Below are 27,730 nucleotides of genomic sequence, written 5' to 3'. Positions count from 1 at the left end.
CTACTTATCACAGCTGACGAGAAACAGCAAGCATACCTTCACTATACAGTAGGGCTTTAAAGGAGATAGACATATGACCTCACCAAAGGTGACCTATATGGACTGATCAAACGTTTTGGTGAAGCTGTGAGAACACTACAAGCTTTCCCGAGGCAGAAATCAATCTCAGTCATGGAAAGATGCTCCTAACTTCAGAATCATTCTGCTTCAGTGATGAATTCCATGTATGACCATCTGTCTTTAACAAGCAACCATCTATGTAGGACTTAATTACAAAGAAGCAAATCTACATTTTCCAGTGTGCACCATGAGCCTCACTCATTGCTCTGTGATATTCCTAGAGAAGAAAGTTGCTCTCTCTATATAACACATCTTAAAAAAAAAAGCTCTTCTTGTTGATGAAGGTATGAAGTAAAAAATACATACATGTACACCCACACACCCCAACTGCACAGAAGCAAAATGGTAAAACCTTGTGAACATGCAGAAATATATTCATGGTAAGGACTGTTGAAAACAATGTTAAAAAATAAAAGAATCTACCAATAAACAGCTTTAGGGAAAGCAACTTTCGGCACTAAGAGACTGACAAGATCCCTCTATTAAAACAATATTCCACTGTCTTAATGCATCCCTTCTTCACACTGCAACCATCCCATCATTTCAGAGATGATTCCCTTCAAACTTAAAGAGGGATTTACGTCGTTTAAAATGGAGACAAAGATATGGCTTTTCTCTTGAACAGGTACTGTTGCTGAGGCTGAATGACAAGTAACTACATTAACTTTCCTGTTATGCCTCCAATATTTGAGCCTGCACTGCCCCCATCCCATCAAGATATGCATTTCAGATATTTTCCAATCCCTGATACCAAAGATCTCCAAAGCAGGAGTAAAGCATGTTCAGTGCTGTCTTTCCTTGGGACTCCATGTCGGAAACCGGCTATTTTAAAACACGCAGCAGTTTTCAGTACAGATTGTCTTTAAGCTGAACTACTACTGGGTCTGTCTTCTAGTAAAGCCATTGGGATTTCAGAAACGGTTATGAACAAAGGAAACTTCCAGAGGGTGAAACAACAGTATGACGTGTAGTATTCATGTGGGCTGTTTAGCTATTTCTTCTTTTCCACACAGAAATACGTTATGCTAGCAGCTGTAGAAGTCAGGGCATGAAAAAATACATCACCGTACCCTTGCGATGAATGAATGGCAACACATACTGTAAGCGCTGCCCTTTCTCTGATCATCTTTCCTCATTGTAGCTCCCTCTCCACCTCTATCGTTAGTTGTTAAAAGGTCTGCTACTTCCTGAAGTTGATGAAATCTGGTGATCTCCACTGGTTTTACTAGAGAATCTCCTAAAACATTATTTATCACAAGAACTGGCAAAAAAAAAGTATATTTCATATCACCCTTCCTGCTGACATTGCAGTACAGAAGAAGGTTTAATAAAAAACTCATCTCAAAAAACGTTTGTCAAGCATTGCTGTTAGTATGTGTAACAAAACAACACACTTCAAGACTGACTGCAAGCTCAATTCTTTCCACCTTCATTTTTGGATCTGGAGCTCTCAGTTGTTCCTCAGCTAAGCAGCTGTAGAAGAAAAATGATTTCAGTTTGAAAATATATGGGTATACTGACCCTTCGAAAGCCAACAGAAACTTCCAAGCATTTCCATTGGTTGTGAGGTAGGAGGACACAAGATTAACTTTACTTCTTCTTTTACATTGTCTCTTGAATGCCCTCTCACTGTGAGACCAGTAGATGCTACTATAACTTCACTCTTATTCTTTATGATTATTATTCTTAAAAAAAAAATAAAAAAAAAAAGTTGATGTTCGAGGTGGAAAAACTTCTAAGTATAAATCTGATTAAATCCACTGGAATTATTTAATATTTATTTCAGCCAGTGCATTTTGAATGAATGCTGTGTTAAAAGTGCTATAGTTTTGTGCATACTCAGAAACCAATACTGCAGCTTGTTCAGTTGAACTACTGAACAGCAGGAGCCATAGAGTAGAAATGGCTCTCTCTGCTCTGCCCAGATCAGCACTTAAACACTGTATTAATTCAAACGTTAAACCAGTGACAGACAGTGGGAGCCACCAGAGGCACATGTGGTGGGAATTTTTAATAGGAGATCCCTAGAGCAGACGGTTAATAGCAGAGTAAGGACAGTAGCAACTGGGAATATGATTTAAAATGAATCATTCTGTTGTAGCTAACAATTCATTTTTAGAGTTGTGATTTCCTAGCCCTTCATTTTAAAAGCAAGTCAAGAATACAACTCACATACTGCTGAAACAACAGCATGTTCATATCCTTTTTCTTCTCTTAATAGGAGAAAGAATTTTGAAATCTAATGATGATATCTATTTAAACGCTGACAGTGCTAAACAGCTCCGAGCGGTAGTCATGCAAGGAGAAGGCATGGATGGGCATATTTGTCATACGCTGCTGTCTCAGTCATATCAAATAGCCCCAGAAAAGCAATGTGATAAATACAAGTTTCTGCAGTGAATATTCTCTTTCAGATTTGGAAACCTAAGACAATTATTTAAGAATTCAGGTAGCAGTGAAATATGCAATACTAACAGTATTCCAATCCCATGATTTGGAGCATAAGGTTTTCTATAAAACTTGGGATAGTTTCTATAAAACTACCAGTTGCAAAGGCAATTCAATCTAATAAGCTAATAAATACTTCTGAAAGACTGCCTGTTTTGGCGGGGACATCTGAAATTATATTAGCACAACTAGCTCAAGCAGAATTGAAAGAGGAACTATCCCATCTTGAAAAACTATAGAAATAAATCTGCACTTGTTTCTTATGTTAAATTATCCTTTTCATAAATAAAGTCACTTTAAAGTCCATCCTTACAATCCAGTAACAGAAAAACAGATAAGCTGTCAAGAGTTCTGCTGATTTTAGCAGAACTATGACAATTTACATCTCAAGTAAGGATCAGACAGTCTGTCTTTAATAGGGCAGCGACTTGTGCTATTTCAGCAGGTATTACTTTAACGGGAATTCAGTGAAATCATTAACAGAGGAATTTGAGTCAATGAGATGTTAAGTACTTGCTATAATTACACATTATTGCATTTTCTGCTGACAGTGCAATTTAGGTGGTTGGAATTCAATGAACTATCCAACAAATATCTGAAGTTACAGTTGTAACTGAAATTAAACTCGAATTTGTGTTGAATCCTTTAATGAACTGTGTGCCTTAGGTAAAGCCATATAAAAAAAATCTCACTTTTGCATAAATACTGGTTCCACAGCTAAAACTACTTAATGTTTTAAGTAGCCCTGATAAAAGGTTAATAGAAGATATCTCCTAACACTGTAGTTAAAGGGTGAACTTTTTACAAAAATTTGCTAAAATTAGGAAGTACATGGGCCATTAGCCACCAAAACAGACCTTCAACCCTTTTAGGTAATTCTGCTGAGTTTCAACAAAAACAAAAGTGGCTGCAGCTAACAGAAATGCATTGAACTCCCCACTCCCACAAGATGCCCATTAAGTTTTAACCTGAATGTTAAATGTGTCAAAACAATTAACTCAGCAGACCTCACAGTCTTTAGTAAAACCATCCTGAGACTACCCCAGGCAAAAACAAAACCATCTTATGTGGCACCTGATATTTAAGAGCACCTTACCACCAATATTTTAATTCACTTTTCACAAGTTTTGCCTACACATGGCATTTGAGACATGTCAGAAAGGACCAGCTTACTGCAGAGTACACTCATTTGTAACAATTTGCAGATTCCTTTGCTAAAAAGCTACACTGTTATATTCCACAACCCCTTCAACAGACAGCTGTGAAGAAAAGATTGAGAAGCAATGCTAGAACAAAATGAAGTTTCACTAGAAGTAGGGTATAATGTTAAATATTTTTAATAGCAGAGACGAGCAGTTTCAGACTTAAAAGGACCCAAGTATTGTTCCGAGTACAGGCTGTGGGTAGCATCTCTTACAACACAAGCTCATGGAACAGTTTCGAAGTGAAGGCAGGGAGCCATTCAAAGGGTGAGTGCAAAGGAACAAATCACATTCTTTAACATTCACATGTCCATGTATTACAAAAAGGGAAAGAAAAAATTCAGCAAAGACACCCATCTGTCTCTAAATACTATTAACTACCTGTTGTCTTTTGGTTCCCCAGCCAAACATTCCACATTTTAAAGTGCTGATGACATTATGCTGCCAGGGAACCTGAAGAGAGCTTTGCCCTGATGTGTGCAAGATATAGGCCACAAGAATTTTGCTTCAAACTTCATCAGTTTTTTCCTAGTACAGTAACTGTAACAGCAGCAATAGATATGCGCAGAGCCCTGTGTCAGAAGCAGCCTTGTTCTCAAAAAAAGTCTACCCCATCCAGAAGACACCAACACTAGGCAGAGGCAAGCGAACAAATCTAGTCTACAGCAGATTATTTCAAATCCATTAAGAAATTTTAAGGCTGTCTTGCTGCTTTTAAGTTTGTTAGTATTTAAATTCCCTCCTTTCTACTCACCTCCACGTTTTAAGTGCCCAGCTCTTCCACAGCAAATAAAACATGGACTTAATGCAAAACAGAAAACATGTGCTGAAATTCCCTAGCTTGCAAGGCATTTGCTCACCACTCTTCCTGAACAAAGTAACTTAATTTCTCTTCTGCTCACTGCCCTTCACATCTTTGCCCCAATATACCAACCTGCCATATGAATGCACAAGACAACATAAAAGTCTGTCAGTTTCTGATAAGATACAGAGGAAAGAACAGCAATGTCTCCCCCCCTCAAATGTACTCTGAGAGCAAGCCCCTCATTCTAACGTTTGACTTCTGTAAGCTATTTCTATGCTGCTGCACAATCACACTCTCATTTGAACCTCATTAATATACTGTAATGTTTACTATAATTATATTGTATACAGTGATATCTTAACATTAGTGGTCAGCTCAACCAGAGGAAAAGCATTGGTTATGGTGCTTTTTATACAAAACAGTGTTGAATTTTGTTCATGGACTGATGAACAGCCAACACAATCTGCTACACTGCAGGAATAGAATGAAAAGCATTTCACAGTTAGTGCAAGTTAGTAGCTCTGGACTGATTTTTATCATTTTGCAAACAAAAATAATTTTTATCTGCTGTACTCTGCAAACACAATAAGAAAACTGAAAGTCAAGATAATTCCTTTTAGTTCCAATACTGTTTGCTCTAGTAAGAGATGGTTGTAGTTGAACTTTCAAACCTTACAGGCTAAACTAACCGAGATCCAAACAAGTTTTGCATCTGAAGATACGCAACTTACAGAGGAGAAAGTTGCGGGGGGGGGGGGGGGGGGGAGCAGAGGGGGGAGATTTCCTCCCTCAAGAGTTTGTATTTGTGACTTAAAATTCACATGTTAAGAAGAGGCTATTCTTAATGACCAAGCTGTACTTGGAGATGACAGTTTTAGATTATCATTTCCCTTCTACAGTGCCGCAGATTGTGAGGACGGAACTTGAAAAAGGCTCATTGTTTCAGCCCAGTATTGTTCTCAGGGTGGCTTGCAAAGAACTACTGCTAGAACAGAACATCAGAAAGACTGTGCAGAATACACCAGTGCTAAAAATATAGTTAAAGTGAAAAAATAACCACTACAGCCAAATTAATCAGGAGGGAGAATCTGGATATTCAGATGGAATAGATCCACTCCCACCCACCTTACCTCAGTAAGCAGTATCCAGTGAATGGATAAAGAGGAGCACACAAACACAGATCTTGTGAGCTCAAAACCCAAAGTAGTATGCTCATTAGCCTCGGTATGAAAGATATTTGTAACAGGAAACTTCAAAATGCTTAAGTTACTCTATCGTTGATACATTATCCAGAAGTCACCCAAAACACTTTATTAACCAAACTGTTTACTGCTGGTACACTCAACTCTTAAAACTAGTCAGTCAGTACCAGCAACAAACCTTCCCTTCTTGCTAACGTAGAGGGAAAAGGTAGCCTAAAAGGAGACTTTGGCTCTACTGTTAAGAGCTGTCGGACAATAACCAAAGTATAAACCAATTCTAAACATCTGGATAAAGTCATTTCAGATTCCTACCTACCATCTCCTCTTCATCTTCTCCCCTAAACAGAATCAAATCAAGAATAAGAGCTAGCCTTAGGCCTAAAAGAGAACTGATATTCAGACCAGTGTGTGACAGTTCTGACACAAAAGTGCAAGGTCCTCCTGTGTAGTGCAAACAAGCCGGGGGGGGGAACCCTCAGAGCAAAGGGAGGTGACAGGTTTTCAGGAATATCAGTCTTGGTCACATTGGTCACAAGGTCAGAAAGGACAGTGTCTGCTCAGCATTATTCCCCTACAGAACCAATGGGTTTACACACACTTTTCATCACTGAAGAGGATTTTGGATTTTAGGGTCCTCTGATCAGCCCCTAAATGATGAACAATGTTTCATTACAGCCATAAAAATAAATACAATGAGCAAATACAATGGGAGGAAAAGAGTGCCAATACCTATACTATACTATCTTTGGTTCACTTCATTCACTAGTAATGCATTTTTTCCATCTAGATATATTATTTTAAATCTGTGTAATAACTTCCTCCAACAAATGACAGAAGTCAGAATTAGAGGAGTTTTAAGTGCTTTATGCCTAAAACCCTCACAAGAATAGAGCAGCATACAGTCATAATGGAGGAGAAAAAAGATACACTTAAGATATTCACTAGAAGTTGGAATGGAACAGCCGAATATGCACCACTTCTCCTATTTAAAATCAGTAAGTAGCTGAAGCTTTCCAGGGGTTACTTTCTCCTAAATAGAAGTAACCCTTCAGCAAATACTTCCCAGCAAAAGGCTACAAATATTCAAACACATGCTTACATTTAAGTTGTTTCAAGAACTCCTACTGCATTTTTGGGGAACTCTACTTCCTCTCTTTCTTTTGTTAAGAATTATTCACAGATCTCTACTGTAGCTTCAGAGTTGAAAGAAAAGTTCAAAAACCGTAGATTTGAAACTGCATGCTCCTATTGCACACACACAATCACACCAATGAATGGATAAAGAGCACACAAACACAGATCTGTAAATATTTACATGCAGTAGCTTGCAAAGCAACTAGGCACACATTGTGCAGAATGGTGTGCTGAAAATCAGTGTTGCTATAAGGATGCATTCAGCCAAACTAAGGTATCTTCTCTTCAATCCTTTTTGTCCTCTACCATCTCACCAGCTCTGAGCTCCTCAGACAACCCTAGCAATATGACAGTAACAAATGCATGCAAAGGTAGGTTTTTACCTCTTCTTCCACCTCCCACCTTCCCCAAATCTGCCATGTATCAGGCTAGGAAGAAAACAATTTGCCTCCTAGAAAAATGTATGAACATTCAAAAAAAAGTTGGTACCATCAGGCTTCTTAAAAAACATAACTATATATACTTATAGACATACATATGTAAAAAAATAACAATAATAATAATAGGGCTCCCGTAACCTTTCTAATCAAAATGAACAGTCAACTTGCAAACTTTCTGAAGTGATGCTGTCTACCTTTCTGGAATTGTCTACAATGCTTTTTTTTCCTTAATGTGGGCTTTTTTTAATTAAAAAGCCCCACCCCAAAAAGGTAAAGTTACATCAATTAAACAGCAAGGAAAGAAATAAGAGTGAGCTTAAAATGGATGCAGCAGAATCTTTTAAAAAGCAACATGTTGCAATCACCTTTCATTTTAGTGGAAGGGAGGGATTCCCTGAAAGAAACAGCGCAGGGGAGCAGTGGGGGGAGGGAGGCTGCGATAAAAAAAAAGAAACAGCTCGGGGACTCATTTTAGCTAAAAACTTTGCTTTTCTGTCTGCTAGAAGGGGCCGTGGGCCGGGGATGGGCGCCCGGCTCCTCTGCGGGAGGCTCCTTTCGGGCAGCTCAGGGAGGAGGAGAAGCAGAGAAAAGCACACACAGCAGAGAGGAGAAAAAGAAAATGGCGCAGAGACTAAGTCCCGACCGTCGACAAGGCGACTTTCCAGGGAGGAATCGGGGCCCAAGGGGGACCCCGGGAGGGCCGATGGGCGCGGATCGGGGGCCTCCGTAGCCGCCTCTCGGGGAAGAGGCGGCCGGCGGGGGCCGAGGGCCCCGGCAAAGGGGCGCTCGGGGCGGCTCGATGGGAACAATGGGGCCGGTGAGCGAGGAGCCGGGACTTAGTCTCTGGGACGCCATGTCTGCGCGCGGCCGGCGGGCGCCGCGGCCTCACTCACCGTTCGCTCGGAAATCCGCCTCGATCTGCGGGAGAGGGGAGAGACACCGTGAAAACGCCGTCCCGGCACCGGGGACTCCTTATTTTTATTTTATTCCCTTTTTCTTTAAAAAAAAGAACTAAGGGGAGGGGGCGCGCTGGGGTTCCTTTCCCTCCACCCTCCTCCACCCGCTTAATTCTCATTTTTACGAAAATTAAATCACAAATGAGAAACAGCCGCCCCGCCGCACAAGCGCGCTCCGTGGCGGGCGGCAGGCAGCGGCCCCGGGATGCCCCCTTCCCCCCTCCCCGGCCCCGCCAGCCCCCTCCCCTGCGCCCGGACCCCTTCCCCCACCCCCAGCTCCGCCTGGGCACGGACCCGCCGGGGGGTCGGGCGGCGGGGCGCCCCGCCACGGCCCGCGCAGGCCGGCTTGACAGGGCTCTCCGCGGGCTGCCGCTCGCCGGGGGGCAGGCCGGGGGCGGCAGCAGGGCAGCGCCGCCTCGCTGAGGGCGAGGTGTGTGTGTGGGGGGGGGGGGGGGGGCTGCGTCCGGGCGATCCTGAGGGGAGCGAAGGGCCCCGCGCCCCCGGGGAGCGCGGCTCCCCCCGGGCCGCAGCGGGGCTCTCACCTGGGAATCGTTGTGGAGATGGTCGCCGCTCATGCCGGAAGGCGCGGGAGGCCGAGCGGAGCGGAGAGGAGAGGAGAGGAGAGGAGAAGCGAGCCGCCGGGGAAGCGCGGAGCCGGAACGCGACGGAGAGCGCAGCCCCCTGGCTCCGCAGCCGGTTGTGTAACAGACTAAGTCCCGATTTCCGCGCACTGCGCAGGCGCGGCGCCTTTTAACCGCGGGGCGGGGCCGCCGGAATGTTGGGGAGAACGTTGGGGAGGGACCCGGGAAACGGCTGTGCCGTCACTCGCGCCTGGGCTACGCCCCCCTCATTTGCATGCGGGCCCGGCCCCGCCCCGCCCCTGCCGCTTCCCTCGGAATGCGGCTGAACCACTGCCCCTCCCGCGCGTCCAACGCCGGCTCTCTCTTTACATATCCGGTCCCGCCTCTCTCTCCCACTCCTCCAATCGAGCGGCGAGAGCGGGTTTTCATTTGCATATCCGACCCCGCCCCGCTGCTCCACCTCCGCCCCCACCCCTCCGCACACTCTTGAGGGAACCCGGCGCATTGTGTAAGGACCGTTCCCCGCTGGGCGCGGAATGCGCGTGCGCCCCATGGCACCCCGCGGGCAGTGGCTTTCATTTGCATACTGACCCCGCCCCCCGCGGCGCAGGCCCCGCCCCCGGGCTCCGCCGCGGGGAGCATGGCGGCGGCAGGGCGGCGCGCTGCTGGCGGGAGCGGTCCGTCCCCTCCCCAGCGCCCCCGGCGACCGGTGCAGTCACACCGCCAGCGCCCCGCAGGGCCTTCCGGGGCTCCCGTGGCGAGGCCGGTGGCTGCGTTTCCTCGGGGGCCTCGACAGTTCTCGGTAGCAGGCCTGGCGGGCCTGCGGCGCTCCCGCCTCGCGGTGCGGCGGCTGCGGCCCGCGGCCGTGCTGGAGGCGTCGTCCCCCCGAGAGCGTCCCGCCGACTCCGCAGAGCTGGCGTCTCCCGTCCCGGAGCGCCGCTGGCGGGCGCTGGGGCCTGGCCGGCCCGTCTCTACGCCGCACGGGGAGCGCCGTGAACCCGCCTGAGTCACGCTCCCGCAAAACCTGCGGAGGGATGAGCGGCCTGATGCGCGGTTTGATTCTGAGCGTCTCAAAGTGATGCAAGTCGCTTCCTTTTGGCAGGAAGCGAGCCGTGCTTGCTCTGCACGTCTGTGCTGTAGAAGGGCTGAGCGTGTGGCTGACCTTTCGTTACGAGTCCGACTGTGCGTTTGTACTGGGACACGGTAGCCATACAAAGATGACCATGTGCTAGAAGCTGTACAAGTGTCCTGCATCCAGATAAAAATAATGCTAAGCAGGCACGCAGACTGGGTGGATTTGGGCTGAGATTAAAGGCAAGGACAGCGAGTAATGGTTTATTGCAAATGGGAGTTTGCTGCTTTAAAAAAGAATCAGTCAGCAAGATTTTTCTTCTTATGTAAACAGCCCTTTAAATGTTTTGTCGTATGAAGAAACTGAGGGGAAAAACAAAACAAAAGCTTTCTTTTCTTTTGGCTAATATGGGAATGAATCATGTGCCTCCCTACAAAAACAAAACACCCTCCTCAAACCCAAATCTGAGGACATCTATATCTGGTCTGCAGCAGCTCCAGCAGCTCCACTGAAGGGGCTTTCTCTCTGATGTTGTGAATGGCAAGTTTAGTATGCACGGCTGGTACATGTCTCACAGGACTGCCTCCAGTCTTGTAGCTTCCATCCAGCGCTGCAACACAGACTGTACCTTTCCCTGACTTCTTTACACAACCGGGGCTTTGATTTGACACTAAAATAATCCAACGCTGCCAGGCTATCTGAAGCAATACATCAAAATGTAAGCAGCGACAGCAGCCACCTATTTGCAGTGCATATTTATATCCTGTAAAGGGAAAACTCTGTCACCTTCTTGCTGTCTTCAGAAGAGGATCTGAGGACTTCCTTTTTTTACTGAGAGCAGGCAAGTATTTCTGGCTCTAGAGCTGTTTGTTATGCAAACTGCTTTAGTCACTCTCAGATTTTTAAGTATAAGCATAATGAAAAGGCTGTTTAAGAGACACCTCTCCTATTGGAAGAGGTATTTGCTCCTAGCTTGCAAAAATAGAAGAGGTCTTTGCTTTTGGAGCAGCCCAGTGTGCTAGTCCATCTTCGCTGTTGCGCAGAGGTGCAGGGGAAACCAGCGAGCGGTTGTGTCCTCTGATGTGAGACAGCTTGGGAATGGCCTGGTGCTTCCAGCTCTGGCATTAGAAATTCCTAAAAGCTCTTTCTCTTGAAGCAGCAATTTCATTTTGTATCTTGTACATCTCCAGCTCCCCAGAAAGCCTTGCTCAGGTGGCCTTGCTCTCTCACAGGAGAAGGACCAGATGCACCACCCCACCACGCTGCAGGTAGCCCTATTCAGAGGAAAGGATTGCTGCCTCTTCAAGCAGCTGCCATCTCGCAAACACCCTTCTGGCTGCAAAAGGGAGGCCTCTCAAGTGGCACAGGAGGCACAGGGCTGCACTGTCTGCAAGTGTCAGCTGACAACCAGATAACTACAGCTCTGAATGTAATAGGGACCTTCCCAGGTTGTTAGCTCTGACCCTAATAAAGACCACTCCCATGGCAGCTGGGACAGATACATTAGTGACAAGAAAAACCTTGTGCCACTGGCAGAGATGTCCATATCCAAACTAGGTACAAGAGTCTCCCAAAGATCATTTCTCATCTGCTGCATTTTGTCTCCTTTTTTTCTCCCATGGGATGTAGGGAGAATTATAACTTCTTCAAAGGTGTATTCAACTGTAACACCTCCGTGGCTGCATCTGTTGCAACGAACTGTTTGCAAAAAACAGAAAACAAAAAGATCTTTCAAGATACCATGCAAACTTACAACCTGCACTGTGGCACTCCAGGAATCTTTAGCTTAGCTTAATTAGCACAGTTGCTACCCTCCCCTCCCCCCGTCCTGGGACTGTCCATACGCGTGCAAAACTTGCATCCGTTTTTGCTAGGGAGGATCCAAGCAAGGGAAGGGAAAGGCCCATAAAGGACATACTGCCATATAATCAACCCATTCAATGGCAGAGGCTGGCAGTGAGAGGGTTAACATGATTACGCTTGCCTCCCTGGCAAGACCGCACACCCCATGAAGATAAATGGGGGAAGTTCACACCTCTGAGTGCTGTTGTCTTGCTCTGTCTCTCTGAGGGCCCCCTGGGATGGCAGTACATCACCATCAGGTTAATGTAGCCTAGGTGATTGCTTGCAAAAAGAAACGTCTGGAAACTACGTGTTTAAATTAAATCATAAATCGTCTTGAATATAAAATCTGTAGGAAACTCTGTGGTTCTCAGTCCTGGTGAACTGTGAGATCTGACTGATTTGGTGTACTTGGGGCTTCTTGCTGTGATCAAACTCAGGGTACCCATTTGGGGAGAGGGAGGTGGGTGCCTTTTTCCTGACCAGCTTTGCAGCTGACACAGTGCATCAGAGTAGGTTCCTACTGTGGCTCCAGCCTGTGTCCCCACGCTGTGCACAGAGGAAATCTGTAAGTGCTGGAAATCCCCTTGCCAGACCAGGCTGGTGGCTGCGCTGGCGTTGCAGCCTCCCCTTTTGCAGTGCTTCTTTCTAAAAGCTGCGGCAGGGAGTTTGAGAGGCAAACAGCGTCCCCAAACCTGCGTTCTTCACTCTGCAGTTGGCTCCCTGGCTTTCAGGGACCTCTGTGAAGGCTTTGCCAAAGGTCACCCCAAAGGCTGCACTGGGCTTTGGCTCCAGGGTGGGAACTGTCCCAAGCACACGCAGCGAAAGCGGGAGTCCTGCCTGCCCCGGGTGCCAGAGGGCACAGCCTCTGGGGAGACCTTGGTGCTCAGGCCAAAACAAGAGGGGACTGGGGCTGAGCCTTACCCACGCTTCTGGGCCGTTCACTCGCCAGCTTCCCGCGTGGGATGTGGGGTGGCGGTGTTGCAGCGCGTCACTTTTGCCCGGCCTCGGGATGGAGATGGTGCAAGCAGGGCCATCTGACAGCAGTTTACTACTCAAAGTAGGTCAATTGCCAGCACTGACTGGGAACGTTGGCGCAGGTAGGAACTAGCTCAGGCTGTGCTGTTTCACGCCTAGGAAGCTGAAGCCTCACAAAAGTGAGGCTCTAGGGCCTGTGTAGGACATGAAACCAATGCATCCAAACCCCAGGAACCTCCATAGCCCTCTTTCCAAGCCCTTACCTTGCCTTTAGCCTCCTATGAAGCTATTCGCACAGTGCTTCTTGTATTAATCCTTTCATATTCAGCTTACTTTGTTATGTAATGCATTTTAAGTTTCAATGCAAAGCAGGTTTTGTAATTAAATACAAGTATTTCCTGATACTTTTGATTACAATATCAAAAGTTCAAGTCTTTGACCCCCTTTCGGAGTGCAGGAGGAGATATAGTGCTGCCAGCTTTTCTGATGTTACTAGCAGTTCCAGGATGTCCAAGTTTGCTTGTTTTGTTTTCCTTGATGTTATTTCATAAGAATCTCAACCTTTACTTAGAGGCAACAGCAAGTTTCTAGCCTTCATATTTTATGGTAAGGGGGACGGGGGCAGGGGGAAGCTTCTGAATATGAAACCAGTCCTTTCTGCCAGCTGAGGAGGTAGTGAAAGAACAATTACAAGACATGTTTAAACCCTAAAATCTCATTTTTAAGATGCTGTCATGATTTTTGAGTCCTGACGCATCATTTGTAAAAGTTTTGGTTAGGATGCCTGTATTATTAGTCTACAGGTTTTCTTTTAACAACTAGCGAGACCTGCCTGGTTTGCAGGATTCCAGAGCAGTATAATCCTGAAAACCTGTTATCACTAAAACAAGGTGACACTTGTACAAAATAGGAACAGTCAGATACATGACTTCCTTCTCTTTTCTTTTTTTTTTTAATGAGGATAAGTTGCTCAAAACATTCATACCTATTATGTGCTGTTGAGTGTTTTGAAACAGAATGATCTCAGTGGTTTGGAAGCTTTTTATTTTCTGCTTTAATAAACCACTGCAATTATTCACAGTTTTTTATGTACAACGGGGGAGCAAATTAAGCAGAACCAGCAGATACCATTGTGAGTGGTAGCTTTCAAAGGTCAGTCTTAATTACCGAGTTTCACCTGGGAAGGGAGAGGCTTGCAGAAATCCCAGGAATTATTAGTTAGAAAATAATAGATGATATAAATTGTGCTGTATTGTGAGAAAGGATTCTGTAACCTCATTTACGGAGGTTAAGGGAGCCGGGAGTGGTGCAAAGGTTGGTATACAATATAAAAAAGGGATGAGAGGAAGAACATCTGGGTCATTTTCTAAAGGAGTAAATAATATGTATTTTCTCACTGAGCCAGTCAATACATACAAAAACCACGTACCTCTTCTGTGATTGTTTACAGCTGCTGGATGACCATTGCTTATCACAGAATACAGCCCTGTGCTACATTGCCTCCCTGCTACTAACAAATAAAAGTGATTCCCCTGCTTGAGGAAGCAACAAGAAACCTGTAGGCACCACCTCGCTTCAGCCAGTCCTCCTAGTATTACTGCACAGGGAAATGCCCTGTATTTGGAGACGAGGCTGCCCATCCCCTGGGCTTGCAGCAGCGGCGTGGGTGCCTCGGGAGGCCCGGGGTGCACATGGAAAGCCACCACTGCATAACGTGGCAAGTGTAGGAGGCAACAGCATGGCTTTCTGAAAGCTGCAGTGTTGCAAGTATAACTGAGATAGGGAACCGTTTCCTGTAATCAGTGCCCTGGAATGGATTTCTCCTGTATTTAGGCTAGCTGGTTTCACTTCTTTGTCTCCCGTAGCTGATTTCAGTTGCTATTTCTTACACAGTAGCATAATTCTGTGATGCAGATTCCCGTCATTGCAAGGAAAGGGCCCAAACATTTCTATTCATATCAGAATGGCTATTAAAAAAAAATACTCGGAGTTAAATTTGGTACCCACAGTTAATAAATGGTGCTCCTTCACAGTATAATGAGATAATATTTCTCCTTTCTGTAGTGTTTTCCATCCAAGGGAAAGAAGAATCCCCATTTTGGGAAAGAAACTGCTCACTTGGAGTGCTTCCATTTCTGGAGTTGCATCACATGAAGAATGCTGGGCCTAGCTCCAAGAGAGCTGAGCAACCTAAACCCATCCAAGATCCACGGGAGCTCTGATACTCATCATTCTGAGTGCCAGGCCAGACGTATCCCAGAGACAGCCCCTTCTAAGCTGGTGAGCACTTCTGAAACACTGCCCAGAGAAAAAAACAAACAAAAACCCAACAAAAAACAAACAAAAACCCAAACCTTTGCTCAAATTTGTGGCAGAGCTGAAAATATAACAGAGGCTTTTGGTTCACAGCGAAAGCTTCGATGCCAGTGTGAAGAAGTGCTTGAAGCAGGTATGACCAGAGAGACCCACGATTAAGACCACCTGCCTTTCTGTGCTTGCCCTGCTTCTGCCAAAGCCATCTGAGCTGCTACCTCTGCATCCAAAATCCTCCTCCTGGATCAGCTGTCACATTCACATCTGCACAGGTGCCATCGCTTTGCACCCAAAGGACACTCAGACTCACACCAAAGCTCTTGCTTTAGCCTAAGGGCTTGGAGATAGGCTAAGTTTAGTAGGTAGCTCAATCTGAATTAACACATCGAGAGCCTCTGAGTTGCAGGGAACTGTCACCAGCCAGTCCTGTGGGCTGGAGGGGAGCTTGTGCTAATGGAAGTGTCTTTGGACTTCAAAGCCTGAATGAAGCACAAATACCTCATCCCTTAGACACAGAGGCAACTTGTAGCTCTATTAGCAGCTTTGTTAGCTTTGGTGGCAGTCAGCACGGCTGCCTCCCGGGGAGGAGGAAAGGCCCAGCGCCCTGCAGTGATCACGCAGCACCTCAGTTCGTGCCCCAGCAGAGACTTCCCCTTGGGCAAGCCCCACCACCACGGACACTCTTGCCAAATTGCTGCTTTCACTGCGGCAGTGGGAGGCTTTAACACATTTAAAGGCATTAAAGGTCCTCTAAAGGACCTTTTTCTTTGGTCCTTTTTCTATACCAAACTACAGAGCTGGCAGATAAGCTGTGAGGAGGTGCTGCAACCACCCATGCCAGAGGGGCTGAGAAAAGGTGTTGGGAGAAACTTCTCACAGCAGTAACCCCTAGTCCCAGATCAGCACGCTTGTGCTCCCACCATATGAGGAGCGAGTGGCCCAGATGAGCTCAGACTGCAAATAGCAATAGCACTGTCCAGAAGATCTCATCTTGGATCATGCCAACTCTCTACAAATATACACGTGTGTGTGTGTATAGATACAGATATATAGAAAACATCATCAAAAATCATCAGAAATAAGATGTGGGTACCCAGCTATCTAAGATGTTTAACTGAAGCTAAAGTGTTCTGCCTGGTACTGGTGAGGATGCTTTTTCCTTGTAACTGTTGTGGCTGGCTCTGTGCAACCAGCTGCCAGTGGCCACTTGGGAAAGGAGCATGGCACCGGAGGTGGTGGCCCAGCCATGAGATGGTCTTGCTCCCCAGAAAGCAGCTCTTGAACCGCTGTCGTTTCCTGCCCTGTACATGAGAGGGAAGTGGCGCCAGCGCGGGCCTTTGCTCCAGTGCCAGGATGTGATGATTCAGGAGCTGTTTCATGGCAATTCAGTCGCGTAGTGGTAACCTGGCACAGACCGCTCATGAGTCACGCTTATATTTCCCAGGGACTGGGCAAGCAGCCAGGCCTGGCTTGGATGGGAGCATGGCGCCGTGCCCTCCCTGCGATCCAACCCATGTGCTTTAAGCACCTGACTTTACCCCCCATTAGCTGCTCTTCAAGGCAGCAGGATCTTCCTGTACCTCCGCCCCTGGAATGAGCCACCGTGGCCTGGCAGGACCCCTTGTCACTGGAGCAGGGGCATCATTCATAAACCTGGTGCTAGCATGGGATGAGACGTGGGGAGGAGCTGGACATAGGAGAGGGGAGCACGAGCAGCCTTGTCACAGTGACATTGGTATAGAGGGTGCGTGGGGCACGGGTAGGAGGCCCAGGGCCCTTTTCCATCCCGTCAACTTTGTGGCTCAAAGCTCCACATCAGCTGCAGCTTTGCATGGCTCCTGGCATGGCTCGAGGCCAGCAGAGGAGCCTGCCTGCACACTGACCTTGCGCGCATCTGCCTCTCAGCTGGGTATTAAATGTGCACAGGACTGAGCAAAGAGAATCCCCTTACACCAGCACACAGGACAAAACTGCCAGTTCTGGGTACTTGCTTACTTGGGCAAGGTGAGCTGCAGCAACTGCATGAGCTGCTCTGAGCCTCAGTTTCCCCATCTGCGAAAAGGAAGGAGATAATGCTGGTCCTCTTCCTAAAGTGCTTCAGAAGAAAAAGCCCCATAGAGGATTGAGATTTTGTTGTTTGGATGGCGAGGCAGGACATTTCAGCGAACCTGATGTGCCACTCAGAGAGGCTTTAGGTAGTGGAAAATGAGAGTGAAGAGCTCGACCCTGCTCCTGCCAGCAGGCTGGGGCAAGTAGCCTGGGCTTGGCCATCAGTTTGTGGTTGCTCACCCGAGGAGCACCTGAGGGGGAAGTGCTGGCAGCACTCATGGCTGTCGTGCTGCTGAGAGTGAGCAGTGCCCTTACAGTGCCTCAGTGGACTTATTAAAGCATCCCACGGCGCTGGCATGACACCCATGCGGACGGCTGCGACACATGAATGGAGTCATTGGGAATGGGAAGCAAGATCCTCCCACCTCCTCCCTGCCCGGCAAGGGGAGCCAGGGTGCAGGACTTGGGGCAATGCCTGGCCGCAGCACACGGGGCCAGCAACCAGGGCTTGGAGAGCCTTGGGTGTCCTCTTGGGGTATGGAAGATGGTGAAGCCAAGCTTTTGGTGAAATAACCCCCTGTGATCTCCTGCCTTGCAGCTCTTGTTAACCTCTGGGGCAGCTATGCAGTCACACAAGCAAAACTCCTGGATGCAATATTAAATCCTTCAAATCTCACTCTCAACTCCACCATTTGCTGATTATTTTTCATCAATTTCCTGATTCCACTTGCAGTGAATAACTTCTATCAGCACCATGACTTCTATCTCAATAACTTCTGTCAGGACAACTGATGGTGGGAGGATGGTAGTAATGAGGAAGTGAGGAGGCTGGAAGTCTTAAACCAGCTGCCATCAGAAACATGTTGGAGCAATGCTCTGAGTTGCTTTGGAGCAAGAGACTGCAGATGCAATTCCTGGATACAACTTGGAGCAGCCTCAGCCCCAGACCTTGCAGCATTATGGCTCCTTCCTCAAATCACTGAGAAGGGCCATGAAATTGGGAGACTGTGTCAAGTTCAGGTTCTGGATTTTGTGTAGTGACCTTCAAACCATCCAGGCTGTTCTTATCTGGAGCCTAGGTGATCTTGGAGGCTCAGGAGTCACCTGCACTGGGTACTGAACCCTTTTAAAACCCCTCCACATCATGAAGGCTCATTGCATCCTGCTGCTCTGGCGCACCCTGCTCTGCTGCAACCAGCAGCTCTGGAGTTACTCCTCATTTACATCTCATGTGGCCTCATTTTTTACTCCTTTGTATCAAATTGCAAGTACATGTCTAAGAACCAATTATTTTCACTGCATTTATAAAAGATAATAAACTTCAGCAAGGCCTCTAAAAGTCCCAGCCACTCTGTTTGTATGTCTGTATAGTCACTTGGGCAAAAATGATTAAAACAAGCTGACATGGGCACCCCCAGAGCAGTCAGGGTATGGTCGTATTGCTTAAGAGTGGGAAGTTCAGCTGCTTGACTGGTAATTTAAATATAATGCGGTTGAATAGCACCAATCCAAATAGCTAAGAGCAAGAGACCAGAAGGGCAGGTCTATTGGAAGGAGCAGCGAAGTAGGTGGAGGTGTTTTCTGCTTTACGTGGGAAAGGATCTCTGCTGACACCTAAGCATGAACCTGACTCTGTGGGCAAAAAGATGATTTTGCCCTTCTTTATTTAGTCTGTTCCTGTTTCAACCAAGACAGCTCCACCACAGTGACACCGATTTGTCCTGGTGGGAGAGCATCCCCCAGAGCACACGCGTGCTGCGTTTTTACTGTGCCATCCTCACTACAGCAGTGCAACTTCTGCACTGTAGGGTCCCACCAAAAGAGAACAGGCAACTACATGTGCCTGGCCACTGTCCTTGGCCAAGTCCCTGCTGCAAGGTAGCAGACAGGAGCCACCGTGGTGGATTTTCACCAGACCAGAATGGAAATTGCTCTTTCTCCTTAGCTCACCATTCTCTTTTGGTCCCACTAGGACCAGGTTTTGGGCTCTGGAGAAATAGTTTGATGCAGAGCTGTGAAACCCTGTCGCATGCTTTGCCACGTCTTCGTGCGTGTGCAGTTCCTGCAGTCCTCGGGCTGGCGATGCCTTTCTGCCCTCAGTGAAACAACTCCACAGCACTGCTGCAGGGAGCCGAGGGCTCAGTGCCCCTCCGGATCGGATCCGAGCAGGTCTCAGATCCTCACCGCTGCAGCGCAAAGCCCCATTTGCGCTGCTCTGGTGGGAGATGCGGCTGCTTCCCGGAGCAGAGCTGTCCTGTCCCCTCTCCCCTCCACGCTCAGGGACTGCACCGCCCGGGGGGGCGCCTGCAGGAGGCATGGAGCTGCTAGAGCTGCTCTCCTCCGCCTGCCGCCCACCAGGGCGTTTTCCGGGGTGCCGAGGCCGCCGTCCCGCCGCAGCGCTTGCGGGCGCGGGGGGGACGGGCGAGAGGCTGCAGGGCTCCGAGCGGGCCGGGCCCCAGGGGGCTGGGCGCGCACAGCGCTCCTCTCCGCGTGCTCCACGGACCTCTTCTCCGCGGGCTTCTCCCGCAGCCTTCGGCTGCCGGGTTGCGGGTCCGATCCACCCTCGCGCCGGCTCCGCCAGCGCCGTTCTGCTTCAGCAGCTGGGAATACGGAGCAGCAGCGAAGCGGAGACGCGTTCCCGCGGCAGGCCTCTGACGGGGAAACGCCGTGCGGATGAGCGTTGTCCTGGGTCTGACTGCTGGGGTCTTCCCGTGTTCGCCCGCAGAAACACCCAGCTTTGCCAGTGCTTGGTGCTGAGCACACCTGCTTGGTGTTTCACGCTTTCAGGTGGATTTTTTGCCTTTTTGTTTTATAACTCAAAACTTTTAACCCCTCTTTTTTTTTTTTGGTAACTCAAAACTTTTAACCCCCCCCCCCTTTTTTTTTTGCATTTCATTCATCTTGCTGGATCAAAATAGCCCACACAGTTTCAATTCCCTTTTTCTTTTTTTCTAATCTTTGTTTTTTAAATCATCGGTTTCATTCTCAGACAACCTCTTTGCTGCAAAAAATAAATGTGCCTTTAGATTAAGAGCTCTGTCTTCATTTAAAAGCTACAGAGAGCACGGCCCAAATAAGCGTTACCTCCATGTGCCTTCTGAATATAAACCCTGTCTGTGCTCCCCGACTGCCAATTTCTCCCATTCGCCAAAATCTGACATCGAATGATAAATTTCAAGGGCTTCTTTCTGCAATTAATAAACTGAGCAACAGACGTACTCCCGAATTTCCGAAGATCTCGCTCTGTGTGCGAGGAGCAGGGCCGTACAGCTGCGGCGGTTGCTTTGTATGCGGAAGAGAGACGGCGCCGTGACGCTGGGCTCAAACCCGCCTCGACCGCGGAGCCCAAATCACTGCTTCCTCAGCCCTCTCTCTTCCAAGGTCGCGCACGACCTACCAAGTTGCTAGCTAAAACATAAAGACTGAACGATACTATAATTACAGATAAAAATACGCACTCGGTAGTTATATATAGCTATGTACATATGTGCAAAGACAACAAAACATATGAGCAAACACACAATATGGCCATGTCTTTAAAAGCCAGATAAGGAAGCTGTGTCTATTAACACAGGAAGAGAGAGGGGATACGATCGGATATTGCAGGCGAAGAACAACTGTTAGAAGTGACTGAAATCAAAACTGCGAGACCCCTTTCCTGGCGGGTCCAAGCTACAACCTTTTTCCGGCCGCGTGCTGGCGGGCAGGAGGAGAGGCGGGAGCGGGTGTCGCGCTCTGCTCTCGGACAGGCGGAGGAGACGGTTTAGGAGCTAAGGTTTAGTTACAGCAAAAACAAAGTTGTAACAGGAGTCAATATTTTTCTTCTTTTCATTTGCATTTAAAATGTCTCTGTGGGTGCTTTATTATTATTATTGTAAATGTACACCTTGAGCTTTTCAAATTGTGATCCTGCTACATGCATGGAAATTGGACCTGATCTCCCGCTGCACAGAAACTACCCAGCCAAATTTCACTGCCCCAAAGAAACTAACTGGGGAAGGAGGGGGGGGAAACGTCACTCTCTGCCTGAAATGCAAATTACAGATCCATTTCTGTGCTCAAGTACGCTTAGACGGGCACTTAAAATCAATCCTACAATATCCAAGTTTCTCCTGAATGCTATCATTTATTAATAATTAATTACTACATAGCCCAGAGCAGAAGTTTCTATTCTAAATTATTCTTTTTTGCTAGTAATTTTGGGGTAGCACCCATGGGATGACTGCCACGGCTGAGACTCTCTCTTTTTAGGGGCTGTACAAACCAGGGACAGGAAGATAATTGCAGCTCTGCTCCAAAGGAGCTGATGGCTGAACTACAAGCCTGATTTTTTAGGAGGTTTCGCTGGCTCCTGTGCACCCCAAAACCTTATTGCAATGGCACGAGGGCCTTGTATGAGCAACGCGTGTGGCCAAAATACGTGCAGTTGTTATTACACATGAAAAGAGCCTGGGTCCTGGAAATGAATCCTTGGATTTTTCCCAGAGCAATGTGCTTTTAGGAGAATAACAAACAGAAGATCGCAGGGGGCTTTGTCAGGTCAGGCACCATCTGGTCTCTCATTCTTGGCTCCAGCGAGACTGAAGGGCTTGTCTTCAGCCCACCATTGCTCTTGGAAATGGTTAGCATATGTGTAGGCTCTTGGCATCGCCAAATGCTGGCCAGGAGGAATGGACCCTTCTAGAGTGCATTTGTTTGGGGGGAAACTGAGGCACACAGAAGCAAGCCAGCCCTGTGTGTCTGCGTGAACCTGATGCCGTGATGGGGAAAGACAGTGTGTAGTTGCCGAGTGGACAAAGGAGGCACCAGTGGTCCAGGCAGCGGCCACGAGCGTGGAGCTCAGTGCAATGGGAATGCCACCAATGGGTGCACTCACATGGTGCTCGGAGCAATGGGAATGCCACCAGTGGGTGCACCTGTGTGGTGCTTGGCGCAATGGGAACACCACTGACGGGTGCATCCATGTGGTGCTCAGCACAACAGCAACACCACTGGTGGGTGCACTTGCATGGTGCTCGGAGCAATGGGAATGCCACCGCTGGGTGCACCACTGGTACTCTCCTCCTCGCGGCCGGCTGATGAGCCCTGCTCCACATCCTGCTGGCAACGACAGGTATCATCTGATGGCACAGGCAGGCTGGTCCCTTCCTGGGCAGATTGACACGGCTTCCTCCACTGCTGATGGGTGCCAGAGTCTCACAGCTCCACTGCGATAAACAGCTCTCTCTTGGCAGGCTACACAGCCTCGCTGCAGAACAGGGCTGGGATTTTTGGCGGTGCTTTTTTCTTAGATGTTCACATTCTTTCCTCCTTGAAAACATTCTATTTCCTCCTCCTCTTCAGCAGGAAAAAAAAAAAAAAAAAAAAAGCTGCATGAAAGGATCTGGAACATGCTAATAACTGCACACGCCTCTCGGGGCATGTATCAATCTTCCCAGGATGTTCCCATGGAGATGACCTAATATGCTGCTCTCCCCTCCTTCCATTTCAAAGCTCTTTAACCTGCTACACAGGCAGGAAAAGTTTATAAAAACAAACCCCTACAAATGCGGCTTGCAAAACCTCCGTGGGAAGGAAGATGCACAGCAGCTGGGGCTGCCCAGGGACTCCTGCTGCAACAGGGCCCTGTACCCAGAGCCGCCTCTGCCAAGGAGTCAGAGCAGCGATGGGCCAAAAGCTTCAGCCCCTTGGGAGGAAGAAAAGACCCCAGGGGTCACGGCCCCCAGCGAGTAACATGGTGTAAAAGTCATGGCTGTGTCTGCTGAGTGACTGGTAACCAGTGACTGACTACCCTTACGGTTAGAAACTGTCCATTAATGACTGTGTGCTGCTTTTTAAGGATATAGTCTGGAAAGAGGAAGAGGAAGATGCTGCTGTGGAAGGAATGCATACTTACTAAATTAATTCTTGGCTTTTCCAAGTCACTCTGAATGCTTTAGACTGGGACTACAGAGCTACCAGTTCCCAGGAACTGCCTCACAGGGCTGGCGTTACAGCTTCAAAGATCACCCCTGTTTCTAAACAGGCCTGGGCTATCGCTTTCTAATTTTGAAGCCGCTAGGGTGTACTTCTGCTGCTTAGAGCAGTTTTAAAAAGAACTAGTGACCGTAGAAGCTGCAAATCTTATGCTGCCCCATGAGTCTGGATATGGACATCTCCAAGAGCCATTGAAATGCCAGGCTGGAGCCCCTGATGTCCCAGGGTCAAATCTGGGGGATTCACGGAGTCAAAGGTATTGACCGTGTCCTGCATCAGTGCAGAAGCACCCACTTGGTGCCAGGTGATGGTCCCATGGCACACGACGATGTGGCCAAGGGTACCCAAACATGACTCGAACAACCTAGAACTCTTCCTGTGGCCACGGGTGACGAGCTGGCAGGGAGCAGAGGAAAGCGGAGAGGCCGGGAGGAATGGTGTTTGCGACACTGTGGAAGGAGCTCCTCTGAGCCCCAACGTGGGACTTGGCACATCTACAGGCACCAGAGTGCCGTGGTGGCATTCCCGTGGGAGCTACACCTCCTCTCCCCCACGAATGGGCTCTTTGTGCCCCACTCTTTGATCTCTGCTTCTTCCCCTAAATCTGTCAGCTGATGACTCTGTCGTAACTCCCCACAACCACTTCACAGGCTAAACCCTCCTGGGCAAACAAAATATCCTCCCCTTCACCCTGAGCCCCTGACAACACTATCATTCTCCTTAAGCGCCTGTTAAAGAGGCTACATAAAATTAAAACGTTTCTTTTCTGATGACACCGAATCCTAGTCTTAAATGTAATTTATGAGAGGGGGATCAATCGTGAATAGCTAGCACTGCTTTTGCTAACTCATGAGAAAAAGTCTTTGTTCTGAAATCTTGCCTATGGTGCTATTGGCGGCAATCACTCTTCTGAAAACCGGACAAGCTGCGGCTTAACTCATTTGACTTAAGTCATCGTATCGCAGATAATGTTGCCAGTTTCCAGGTAACATTTGGCTAAATGGGCTCAGACCACAAGGGGAGCGAATTTGGCAGATGCCATTCCCCTTTCCTTCATGAGGACTCTGCTTTCCCTGCAAACACATCTGAGGTTCAGCTGTTTGGTTCAAAAGTCGGCAAGAATTCAGTTGCATTTAATGAGATTTTTTCCTACGATTCTCTGGTCCCCCTCTCTCCCTGGAAATCATCATTTAAGGTTACAGTTGTGAAAGTTAGCTTTTAAAATTGGGAATTTTCATCACATAAGAATGTAACTTACAATGGAGTTTAATGAAATCTGGTATTCAAACCTTTGCCTGCAAAGGGCTTTGAACACCTAGCAGAGCCACTCTGCTCCAGTTCGGTTTACACCAGGCACACTTGGTGTTTCAAAAGTGGCTTAAACCAACTGCTCAGGAGACCAATGAGCTGAGCTCTCATTTTCTGCCTCCAGCCCCTTTTAGTTACCAGATTCCAAGACTTTTTGCTGACTCCCTGGGAAGGGAAACTCTCTAACTTTCCGCCTGGGAAAAACCCTGGGCGATGCCTTTCCATGTTCACTCTCAGCACCAGGACGTGGACGGCTGCTCAGCCCTCCTGCCGGGGCAGACGTGCTGTGGGGTCCTACCACTCTCCATCTCCACGTCGCACCACCTGTCCTCTTCCTGCAGTAGCGACACGTGATGCAGCTGCCCGGCAAGGCGAGATTCAGCGGTGCGAGGTGGTGGTGGGGAGCGGAGCAGCCTGCGCGCGGGCTGCGTGGGAGGGGAGGCTGCAGCTGAGCTGTCCTGCACAGTCCGCCGGCACGCGGAGGGCTGCAGCGAGGGCCTGTGCCCAGGCAGGACCATCCCCGTGATCCCACGTGTTCCCTTGCACCTGGGTGTCAACGCACAGCGTGATTTGCACTTATCAGGCCCAGGCTGTGGGAACTGTTAACAAGGAGAAATAAATCTGCAGACCTGGAGTACGGACAAAAGGAGTAGGGGGAGGCTTTGCCGTCTCCTGAACTCTCTCTGCCTGAGTCTTTCTGCCTCCCCTGGGGTGACTTGGGGGAAATAAGGAAAAAAGTTTTTTGCTGTTAAAGTGACTGTGCACTGGAACAAGTTGCCCAGAGAGGCTGTGGAGTCTCTATGTTTGGAGACGTCCAAAAGCCATCTGAGAAGGGCAACCTGCTCGAGGTGACCTTCCTGGAGCCGGTGAGTTGGACTAGATGATCTTTAAAGGCCCCTTCCAACCTCAACCCTTCCATGACTGCGTGATTCTGTCAAATCCTTGAACAGAGTGAGAAAGCCCTGGCCGCCTCCGGGGAGGACCGGGAGCGAGAGCTCAGAGCACCATCTTGCGGCACCGTGCCGTACGGATCGCGCTCTGCTGAGCGGGCTGCACTGCACGCTGTGCTGCACACCGCTCTGCCAGTGCACGCTGCTCTGCCAGTGCACACTGCTCTGCCAGTGCACGGTGCTGTACAGACCACATAGCGCTATGCAGGCTGCGCTGCACACTGCTCTGCCGGTGCACACTGCTCTGCCGGTGCACGGTGCTGTACAGACCACATAGCACTATGTAGGCTGCCCTGCACACTGCTCTGCCGGTGCATGGTACTGTACAGACCACATAGTGCTATGCAGGCTGTGCTGCACACTGTTCTGCTGCTGTACGGACCACGTGCTGCTAATATGGGCTGGACTGCACACTACTGCATGGGCTATGCACTGGTCTACTACTGCACACTGCCATACAGATTATGCCCTGCTGTACGTACTGCATGCTGCTGTATGGACTACACCCTGCTGTGTGTACTGCACACTGCTGCGTGTACTGCACACTGCTGCATGGACCACAAGCCGCTGTGCAGACTGGCCTGCACATGGCCATACCTACTGCACACTGCTGTACAGACTGCACAGTGCTGTACAAACGGGCCTGTGCACTGCTGTATGCACTGCATACTGCTATATATCCTGCATGCTGCTGCGTGGGCTACAAAGTGCTGTATACACTGCGCTCTGGTGTGCTGATCGGACTGCTCACAGCTGTACAGACTAGACTGCACGCAGCGGTGCTGCCTGCATACAGCTGTATGGACTGCACACTGCTGGACACGCTGCCTGCTGGTCCGTGGGCACACTGCATGCATGTACTGCACTGCATGCTGCTCTACAGGCTGCAACAACGAGGGGCAATGCTTTCAGACAGCCCAGCGCCTGCACCCATCCACTCTTCCCCTTCAGACTTAGCAGCATTGTCCACCCAGCAAACCCATAGCAGGGGAACTGCCTATCACCACTTTCAGGCACAGGAATCTCTGCATAATATTCAAACTAATTCATGTTGGCTGAAAAGGCTTCTCACTGCTGCAGTTACTCCCGGGCCAGCAGGCTAGTGTCCTCCATGCCACTGCAGCTCTGGCAGAGCTGGGATCAGCCTGCTTCCTTCCCTTTCCATACACATAAATTAAACCTTGATGAAAGACTACGATGACTTTTACAGAGAAGAAACCAAAGCTGTTGTAAACCCTCTGCAAAGGGGCACGATCCTCAGGTTACAGGCTCTATCTCTTCCTTGAGCTCCCTGACCACCCTCATCTGCTCTCAATGCCCTGTACCCAGCTCTGCAGTGCTCAGGCATTTCCTTGTGCCGACAGTTATTCCAGGGCTTTGGCTAGGAGTCTGTGAAACTCTGGGGTTTTTGTAAAGCACATAGTTTTGGAGTTAAATCTTTGGGCATTTTTTTTAGTGGATTAACAGAGAAAAGAGAAGAAAGGTTTTTGTTGTCTTCTCCATGGGAGAAAAGGGCTCCAAAATGAAAGCCAGTCTGGAGTCCCACTGCATCTCCTGATCCTGGGCTTGTTGGGGTATTCTGAAGGCTACATAACATCTCAGACCTCCTTGTGTGCCTGCAGAAGAGCAGACAGGCCAAGTTATTTCACGTCTCTCTACCTCTGCTTTCCCACAGGATGATAAGGACTGGAGTGCTCACCTAAATAGGTGTCAAATGTTCTGGCATGCAGCGATGGAAAGCCCAGGGTAAAGTTTATTGCAATTAATCTCTTCCCTCTGGAATGGAGATTTATGCCATAACCATACAAATGGTAAAGGAGACCGGGGTGCAGGGGAAGGAGGGCAGAAATATCACTGCAAACTTCCAGAAGATGGCACTCGTGGTCTTTAAATCAAGCTCTGGCTCTTAGAAGATGGCTCCCTGCAAGCAAGCCAATAAATAGCCCCAGATAGGCTGTCAGACTGCATGATTTAGAGACCAGAAATAGTGAAACTGTGGAGGTTTCTCAAAAATTAATTTTTCTAAAATGGGAGAAAGATGAACCTAAGTAATTTTTTTCTGCCACCCTAGCAAGCCTCTTCTCTACAAGGAAATCAAATTGAAATTCTTTGCTGTTGCTGCCCCAGCAGGGTCAAGGTGGCCTAACAGAGGGAATAAACCTCTTGGTCTGGTGCCATCCATTAGTGATGGGTGCGCTGTCGTGTGCTGCTGGCACTGGCCACAACGGCGTATTGCATTAAGCCTGGCTCAGACTGGGGCATCTCCCACTCACTTCACTGCTGTTGCAGTCTAACAGGTTGCAGCAAGGTTACTCAACAGGATGGGGCAGAATATGAAGGCTTCAGCTGATGTC

General features: G+C 48.3%; 1 protein-coding gene across 1 annotated transcript in view; it reads right to left on the bottom strand.

The window, feature by feature from the left end:
- The window catches only part of TOP1 (DNA topoisomerase I), a 68,628-nt gene extending 59,613 nt beyond the window's left edge, over positions 1 to 9,015 (bottom strand). The window contains exons 1-2 of the mRNA XM_062589302.1: positions 8,850 to 9,015; positions 8,245 to 8,269 (exon numbers count right to left, since the gene is read on the bottom strand). Coding sequence (XP_062445286.1) covers positions 8,245 to 8,269; positions 8,850 to 8,882 — 58 coding nt within the window. The 5' untranslated portion in view covers positions 8,883 to 9,015. The remainder of the gene's footprint in view (positions 1 to 8,244; positions 8,270 to 8,849) is intronic.
- Positions 9,016 to 27,730: the final 18,715 nt, after the last annotated feature.

Source organism: Rhea pennata, chromosome 16 (assembly GCF_028389875.1).
Source record: "Rhea pennata isolate bPtePen1 chromosome 16, bPtePen1.pri, whole genome shotgun sequence".
Classification (NCBI taxonomy): Eukaryota; Metazoa; Chordata; class Aves; order Rheiformes; family Rheidae; genus Rhea; species Rhea pennata.
The sequence above is the reverse complement of the archived record's forward strand: the minus strand, read 5'-3'. Positions and strand labels throughout refer to the sequence as shown.